Source organism: Lampris incognitus, chromosome 1 (assembly GCF_029633865.1).
Source record: "Lampris incognitus isolate fLamInc1 chromosome 1, fLamInc1.hap2, whole genome shotgun sequence".
Lineage (NCBI taxonomy): Eukaryota > Metazoa > Chordata > Actinopteri > Lampriformes > Lampridae > Lampris > Lampris incognitus.
The window spans coordinates 134,815,446-134,824,288 of record NC_079211.1 but is presented as its reverse complement, the minus strand read 5'-3'; the positions used below and the strand labels follow the sequence as shown (position 1 = coordinate 134,824,288).

The following is an 8,843-nucleotide window of genomic DNA, read 5'->3' as shown; positions in this document are numbered from 1 at the left end:
CTTATACACGGAAATCTCGAAGCTCAACTGGGAGCCAACGTTGTAAAAGAAATAAACAAATAAATAAACAAAAGTGCTTGAATGCCCATAAAATTGCTCGACTTTGGCCTTTAAGCGTCACAGTCAGGAACCCGGCGTTGGCGCATCAGCTGTTTATGCGTGTCGGCTCAGGCTGGTGACAGACAGACTCCGACAAACCGAGGCACCACTCCTGACACAGTGTGTGCGTTTGCACTCACATGTTGTGCCGTCGTGGCGGGTCAGCGGAGCGTCGGTAGCGGCATGCGGGTGATGAGTGACGGCGAAGCCTAATGATGACAGGTCAAACAGTGATCCTGTTGTGTGAGGCTAAAGTGATTTAATTCTCAGGCACTCTCCCACTCCCTTTCCTGTTCGCTGCAGCTGAATGGCAGGGGCTGTTATGATCAAGGACCAAGGTGATGGCAGAATGTGATAAGGCCAGGCCGTGACGAAGCCGCCCGGCCAAGTTCACCCACTGAGAAGAAGTGGCTCATACTGAATAAACTGGTGCATGTCACCAATGGTCCATGGCCACTACACTTTAAACAGTTGTTTTATTTATACAATGGGTGGTTCTGGCGCATAAATCATAGTGGTCAAACAAGTCATGCTAATAATTTACAGAAAGCATGCCTCATCGGGGTTTGTGGGAAATGGAAGCGGTAGCTAGCCTTGCCGATGCTACTAAAGGTGCAAGTTAGCCATCTGCAAAACTCTTTTCTTTTTATTTCAGTGAAGTAGGTTTTTGGTTAAAACTTTTCAAACGGTAGTGTAAACTATTAAGAAGACACGTTAGTCCCTAGCTAACGGGTCTGAGCCTTTAGCCGAGCGGTTGGTGATGCCGCCTTGAGATGCAGTACACCTCGTATCGAATCCCGCACCGGGCAAAAAAATAACCGGTTACATTGGTGGCAGCGGTGGCAGCGGTGGGATCCGGAAGTGTGCAGATCCTCAGAAGTCTCTTCGGAGCGCGGGAATAACAAAGCGCGAGGGCGCGCTTCCGGGGAGGGTGACGACTGTAAACTACTAATAAGACACGTTAGCCCCTAGTTAACGGGTCTGAGCCTTTAGCCGAGCGGTTAGTGATTCCGCCTTGAGGTGCAGTACACCTCGTATCGAATCCCGCACCTGGCAAAACAATAACCGGTTACAGTAGCTATGGATTCATATCTGTTGCATGAAATCCATAATATATATGAGTATATCCATGCTAATGCTGCAGCTAGCAACCGGACGCTTAAACCAAAAACTGTTTCACCCTCGCTCGCAATAAAGAAGACTTTCTAGGATATGAAGACTTAATTTATACTCGTTCTTATGTTTGTACATATTTTATTTTTTTGCATTAACTGTATTGAAATGTGCAAAAGTGGTTTGCTAAATGTTTTGGTACTGTAACATTCTGCAGTCTACATGAAAAGCAGACTTTACAGAAAAAGCGTAAGATGTCATTTATTACAATGGCACAAGAAATGACATGAAATCATATGATTCTGGCTAATAATGGAAAATTTAATAAGCGTGCTCTGTGCCCAGTTGGAGCATGCATGAGGGATTCCTGCATAATACAGCCAATTCATCACACAATGAGATTATCTCAATTCCTAAATTGGCTGTTGAGTCTGCGGTAATGCAATAAAGTCATTAACGTGCCAGAATTGTACCCTGTACATGCACATTGGTGAATCAGATGAATCTATTTACAAGGATATATGCTCCGGCCTGGACACATGATATCGCAGACTATTAAATGGAGCATTTAACGTTCCCATTCTCCCCTCGCAGTTTTCCTTTTGTCCTCAGACGGGGAGCCACCGTGCAAACACATAAAAAAACATCTCCTTCGCGGACAGCCGCACTTGAAGGAAACAGAAGAAACCCCAGTCATACGAGGCAACACTTGAGAAAAAAAATAATCCGACGTTTGCAATTAAGCCATAAAGGTCGCTAACATATATCTGCGCACCCATGCGTCATAGGCAGGATATGGGATGGGGGTCAAGAGACAAACCGCACCCCTACCACTTGGCCCATCCCTCCTCTTATGAATGCGGACACTTGTGATTGGACGGCGGCTTCTTGCTATGAAATTCCTCCTCCTCACGTCTCCAGTATGTGGGATGAGTGCGATACCGGACTGTTGTGGCAGACGGAGATACACACCGCACACACACCCGAGGACTTCTTCGCTTATCCCAGGCGGGGAAATTCTTTACACTTACTCACAGTTTGTCGATTCGGTGGTAATTGTCAATTTGTGGTCCTTTTTCTTTTTTCTTTCTTTCTTTTTTTTTTTTGCTCGATATTTTTTTTCTTTTTTTCCCTTTTCTAAACATTGCATCAAAGGAATAATTGCGCCTAAGGAGAGTGGTTGACACCGACGAGTCGCATAATGACATCTCCGAGAATTCAACCTCTGTGAGAAGGAGGCGACGTACTGGCTCCGACACGGAAGAAGAAGCGCACCGCGCGCCCCTGATTTGGATTACAGCGGCTCGTCGCGGTCGCCTTTGGTTGCGTTGTTGTTGTTGTTGTTGTTGTTGTTTCGTCCTAAAAAAATTGTGCCGATAAATGAATTTCAACCCGCTCCGCTCCTCGCTTCCCTCCTGCTGTCGCCCGTCCAACCCCCCGCGCTGCTCCGATCCAGATGAAAGATCCCCCCGGCGGAACTGAACCGGTTTTACGCAGTCAGTCACCCGACCAGACCGGCGACCTCAGAGGAAGATCCCAGCAGACAGGGGCGGATAAATCTGCGGAAGAAGCTCCCGTATCCAGGCCTTCTCCCTCCGACCCTTCACGCCAAGCCAAGCGACTCCCCATCCGGATACTGAAGATGTTGACGGCACACAGCAGCCACTTGCTGCACCCGGAGTATCTCCAACCCCTCACGTCAGCGCCGATAAGCATCGAAGTAAGATGGGAAACGTTACTTTTTGTGGTTATTGGTTGTTGTTGTTGTTGTTGTTGTTTTTCTTTGATTGTGAACTGCGTAGTTCTAGTTGCTAAAAAAACAAACAAGTGATTCAGCCCCATGCGTCATTTTACGCACGGCGCAGTTTTGCGTACTTGTGTATTTGTGTGCTGGTAAACGGCTTAAAATACATTTGAAATCTTTTCCAAATGTGCACGGTAACTTTCTTTCTTTCTTTCTCTGTCTGTGTGTCTTTCTATCTGTCTCGCTGCCTTTCTCCTTTGTATGGCAATATAGCCTTTATGTTATGGATTCAGCAGAGTCGCCATGGATGGATTATACTGCCAGCAAATAAAGTGCAGGCTAGCATTGTCAGTAATAATTCACTGTTGGATGAGCTGTTACGTAATGGTTAAATAAGCAGTCGGTTCACCATCTTCCTCTCTTGCTCCCTCTCAGCTGGATGCAAAGAAGAGTCCCTTAGCCCTGCTGGCCCAGACCTGTTCCCAGATTGGCAAGCCAGACCCTCCCTCCTCCTCCAAGCTGGCCTCCCTCTCCGCGGGCAGTCTGGCGGACAAGGAGTCATCCAGTCGGTCGACCAAGGCGTCAGAGCAGAACCAGACTCTGGACGACAAGTCCAGCTTCAAGCCTTACTCCAAATCAGGGGGAGAGTGTCGTAAGGATGTGCTGTTGACAAAGGGGCTTTCAGACAAATCCGGTTTCAGGGTCCCCAATGGAGGAACCAGTGCAGGCAGTGCCTCCTGTCCATCCTTTGCTTCTCACTCCCAGTCTCCCAGCTCCAGCTCCCCTCCCTTGCACACTCAGAACCAGTCTCACAGACAGAGCCATTCACCATCCACACAGCCACCGCCACCGCCGCTCACCCAGGCCGTGCACGCAGACAACAAGCCTGGCAGTTTGGAACAGGCCAGTTCAGACAGCGGAAACAGCAGTGCCGGGAAAAAAGACTCCGATTCTGGTAAGTCTGGTATGGATGGGGCTCAGCTAGCTAACTCCAGCCACGTGCGAGCCAGTGCAAACTCCAGCAATGCCAGCTCCGCTAGCAGCCCACGGCCGGAGAGCAAAGCCGACTCCCAAACGTCTCAGCCCAGTCTGAGCTCTGGACACATTGCTCCTGTCTCCCCCTTCAAACCAGGCCATTCCGTCTTCCCCCTGCCTCCCGCCACCATGGGCTACCATGGCTCCATAGTAGGAGCCTACGCAGGATACCCTTCACAGTTTGTTCCCGGATTGGACCCAGCTAAATCGGGCCTAGGTCTTGGACTCCCAGGGAAGCACTCCTCCAGCTCCAGCCCACTCACTGGTGCCTCACCTCCTTCCCTGATGCAGGGCTTATGTCGGGACCCGTATTGTCTGACGTACCCCAATGCCCCCCATCTTGGAGGCAGTAACTGCTCCACCTGTGTCCACGACCCCTCCTCTGGCCTAAAATCTGGATTTCCTCTGGTTTACCCCTCCCACCATCTCCACTCCCTCCACCCTAGCTCCCTGTCCTCCAGCGCCACCTCCTCCCTGTCCCATCCACTCTATACATACGGCTTCATGCTCCCCAATGAACCCCTGCCCCACGCCTGCAACTGGGTGTCTGTTGGAGGTCCATGTGACAAGCGCTTTTCTACATCAGAGGAGCTGCTCTCGCACTTGCGTACCCACACGGCTTTGCCCGGCATGGTGGACAGTAAGCTGCTGTCAGCCTACCCCTCCTCGGTTTCCTCACCGGCCTCCTGCCATCTCCACCTGCCTCCACCCAGCAGCCCCGGCACCCTTCCCAGCTCCTTCTCACTCCGCGGTTCTCCCGGTTTGGGCCTGGCTCGCTACCACCCTTATGGCAAGGCTCACCTGCCCGGAGCCCCAGGCCTTCCCATGCAATCGCTCCCCTCCTCCTCAGCCTATTACTCTCCTTATGCCCTCTACAGCCAGAGACTGGGCTCAGCCTCCGCCCTGGGGTACCAGTGACATCTGAGAAAACAGTCATGCCCATAGAGAGCAGGGCAGGCACCGGCTTGGACCCTTCAGACAAGCCTTGAAGATGGACCCCACCAGATGGAGATGTGTCTGTGTGTGTGTGCGCGCACATGTGTGTGCATGTGTGCGTGTGTGTGTGTTGTGGGGTCATCGCCTGTGCATGGCGCCCTGCCTGCCTCCTTTTCCCTGCCAGGAATACCACCTGTTGGCCTCAGGATTTTGACTGGCGTTCAAAAAGGGCAGAGGCCCAACACGTCTGGATTGTCTGCAGCATAGGAACCCCAGAGACGTACCGATGAAAGACGCTGGGAAATTGGAGCTCCAGTATGATGAGAGTGCAGGATTATAACAGTGGTTTTGTTTTTTGGTTTTCACTATGTCTGTCTCCCAAGGACTCAGAATCTGTATTTATTTTCCGCTCAAGCGCTTGGTATTCAACTTTGGGGGAAAAAATATGCTGTCCAAATGAAATGTTCATAGATATTCTACTGAAAAAGAATGATTTAAGTATAGTACCATTATGCCTATCATACACTAAAAATAAAATTCTTGCACCAAGATGAAGATGGACTGTGAGGCTTTATTCTGGGACCTCTTTTTATCCCTTTTCCCTCTTTGCAGTGTTTTTAAAAAAAAGAATATATATATATATATATATATATATATATATATATATATATATATATATATATATTCCTTCTTCTTCTGCTTATTAAGGCTTTGGAGAATCGCATGTCCACAAAAAGTATCTTGACCAATTCCATTGATTTTTATTTTTATTTTTTTTGCATATATGCAAAGATGTATTATTTTTTCATGCCGTACTTGGGTTAGACAGCCGGAGTTGCTGACACAAATGGTACAAAGGAATAAAATAACATAAAAAACACTTAATGATGGCTGTGCTATCAAACCAACAGGGAAAGGTCTTATTTTGTTAAATAAATGATACTTGAATGAATTTTAATTTGTTTTGGTCTTATTGACTATATATAGTCCCATGAAGTACCTTTTCATCACCCAGGCCTGAAAGGATCATGTTAATCTTACCAAACTGCCGTGCTGCAGTTATCTGGGCCTATCTATCACTGCAACTGTGATAGCTGCGCTGTATGTGGCAATGTGTAATATTTCATGGCTCATATCAGTTGACAGGGTTGTCCCAGGGAGTGCAGGCTGGGTCACATTAGGACCATTAAAGCTAGTCCACGAGGACTTTCATCCTCCCTCCTCCCTCCCATCATTCCCCCGCCATCACCCACAATGCCGCTGTTGTTGTTGCCGAGTGCAGCTTTTAATTGCCGATTCTTGTTTGCGAGGCCTGAAAAACAGCCTCCTCAGCAGAGTGGATGGGGCTGTATGGCGTGGCCGCCAGGTCGCCGGGACTTCAATAATGACCTGAGGGAGGTGTCGACCCGCGCTCCTCTTCTTGCTCTGACGGATTGGCCTGCAACACAAAGGCCCGACCTGACAATAGGAGGTGGTTAATAGAGAAATATTCATCAAAGTCCTGGCTCCTCCCCTGAGGAGGAGCCCCCACGTCCGGGCTGTTTACAGCCACCGCTGACACGGAGGCTTCCCAATCCCTGGAGATGGAGGTGCTCTCCTCTCTGCTGCAGTTTGGCTGAGGTCGGCCCCTCTAAAACTCAGGGATGCGAGATGCTAATGCAAAGGGAAGAGCGAGGCCTATCTTAAAGCCGCGCCGCAGCCATTAGCGTGCGTCGCTCCCTGATAATGTGTCCGTGCCTCCGGTCTATTTGGCTGACAGGGCGTAGGAGGAGCGGAGTGAATGGGCTGTAGTCTCCCAGGCGGCTATTGACCCCGACTCCCAGACTCCTCTACTCTCGCGGTTCATTAGTACTCCAGACAGGGGGAAAAGGCGAGCACAGGTGTCACTTGACAGGACCATTACAAAATGGATGACCCTCCCAAACCACGGCCGGCCCCTGCCAGACCAGCAAGGTTCATAGCGCCCTGATCACCACTCTGGGCAGCGCTTTGGAAGATGAGACTTATTTTTCTTCTCTTGAAACCAGAACCGGTGCCCTTCTCCCGGACAGGGCGGCCTGTCTGCTCGCTGTTTCCTCCTGATTGCAGATTTTGTGATTCCTCTAGACTAAAGGGGTAATTTCTCTGACAAAAAAAAAAGGATATCTGGGCTTTAACATTGTATGGTGGTTAGAAAGTCTTTCTTCTGTAAGATGTTGCTATGTACTCTGTAAAGCGTTTCCCCACCAGGGTTAAACGGCTGGCTTGTGTTGCCCTCTATTGTTATTTTACTGTAGTACAGGTTATATGTGGTGGTTTTCAGTTCAAATGGCGCCTCTAATAACGCCCCGCATTGTTGGATGTAGAAGTGTGTTGTCATCTTGCTCTGCATGCATTGGAGTATGTAGGCTGGCAGTCCTGGCGGTTAGGACCTGAAACCTAAGAAAAGCTTGCAACAGCATCTAAAAGGATCAAACCAGAGGTCACGCAGAGGGAAGGACTTTCAATCTTGTCTAAAGGGTGGAATTAATTCCACTGTTGCCACTTCACACTCGTTCATCAAATGCCTCACTATTCTCCTCATCCCCTCGCTCATCAATCTCCTCCATCTACCCTAACACCGCCCCCAGCTGAGTCAACACCCACATACTCCATTTCTGTCGCCTGGGTGAGGCTCTGTGTGTGTGTGTGTGTGTGTGTGTGTGTGTGTGTGTGTGTGTGTGTGTGTGTGTGTGTGTGTGTGTGTGTGTGTGTGTGTGTGTGCGTGCGTGCGTGTGTGTGTGCGTGCGTGTGTGCGTGTGTTCAAATGTGTCCAATACCCAGTTCTTTCTCCATGGAAGGCGACACCTGTGAGATTGATCTTTGTGTTTTGTCGTCCTTCCTGCGTCCTGCGGGTCACTGCTGGCAATGGTCGCGCGACACGAGGTGGTTCGACTGAACCAGCAGTTAGAAGCCCTTTGGAAACCTGGCCATCCGTATATTAAAGCGATCCTGTTCTAACCAGATCTGACTCTGAAGGTTATCGCTTGCTTTGTGTGAACCAGGGGCCACACTAAGCACAACACACTGGAAACAGTGTTTTCGTCTTCTTTTTTTAAAGCCTACACCACAAAAATGCCATGCCAAAACTGAGACAAAATTTAATATGTTACAGAATGAGAATCCCTCAAATGAGCAAAATTACATGCCGGTGCAGTAATATATTTCAACTTGGTGAGATTTCTTGAAAAAAAAAGATATTTCCGTGGGGTTTTAAGGCCGTCAGACTTGTTCAGCTATACTGGTTTTTCAGTGCGTCAGTGGCGGTAATGTTAATAGCAGCGGTGGTGGTGGTAGTACTGGTGGAGGTAGTGAAAGTAGTATAGCTACAGTAGTGTCGGTGATAGTGGGGAGTAGTATCAGTGGTAGTCGTGGTAGGGTCAGTGATGGTAGTAGTAGTGTCCATGATAACGGTGGCGGGGGACTAAAATTTTTCTTCTCCATGTGTCACAGTTGAGAGCGGTGCAGAATGTCACTGTGGGGTCCTGGGCAGCCGGCTGACAGGCCTGGTGATTAATGACGACAGGGTGTGGAGCTGCTCTTCAATTAGACGCCAGCTCTACCCTGGCTCACCGTCCGTGTTGACAGCTAAGACAGAGAGAGAGAGAGAGAGAGAGAGAGAGGAGAGAGAGAGAGAGAGAGAGAGAGAAGAGAGGAGAGAGAGAGAGAGAGAGAGAGAGAGAGGTGCAGCAGAGGAGAGTGTACTCCATCTTTCAGTCCCTCTCTGTCTTTTTGTACATTCTCTCTCTCTCTTTCATCATTCTCTCATACGCTCTCTGTCCTTCACCCACCCTCACCTCCCAGCCTCCCAGCCTCCCATGTCCTCTCTCTCTCTCTCTCTCTCTCTCTCTCTCTCTTCTCCTCTCTCTCTCTCTCTCTCTCTCTCTCTCTCTCTCTC

General features: G+C 49.2%; 1 protein-coding gene across 1 annotated transcript; it reads left to right on the top strand.

Moving 5' to 3' along the window:
- The first annotated feature begins 2,126 nt into the window (after nucleotides 1-2,126).
- On the top strand, nucleotides 2,127-5,539 carry znf703 (zinc finger protein 703). The gene is made up of 2 exons (XM_056288483.1): nucleotides 2,127-2,932; nucleotides 3,392-5,539. Exons 1-2 carry the CDS (start codon nucleotides 2,669-2,671, stop codon nucleotides 4,907-4,909), a joined length of 1,782 nt encoding a protein of 593 aa, XP_056144458.1. The 5' UTR covers nucleotides 2,127-2,668; the 3' UTR covers nucleotides 4,910-5,539.
- Nucleotides 5,540-8,843: the final 3,304 nt, after the last annotated feature.

What these genes read in the sequence shown, in the direction of transcription:
- znf703 (XM_056288483.1), top strand. Translation starts at nt 2,669, where the DNA reads ATGAAAGATCCCCCCGGCGGAACTGAACCGGTTTTACGCAGTCAGTCA. An exon ending in CAGCGCCGATAAGCATCGAA is followed by an intron (nt 2,933 to 3,391) that starts GTAAGATGGGAA and finishes GCTCCCTCTCAG; the next exon opens with CTGGATGCAAAGAAGAGTCC.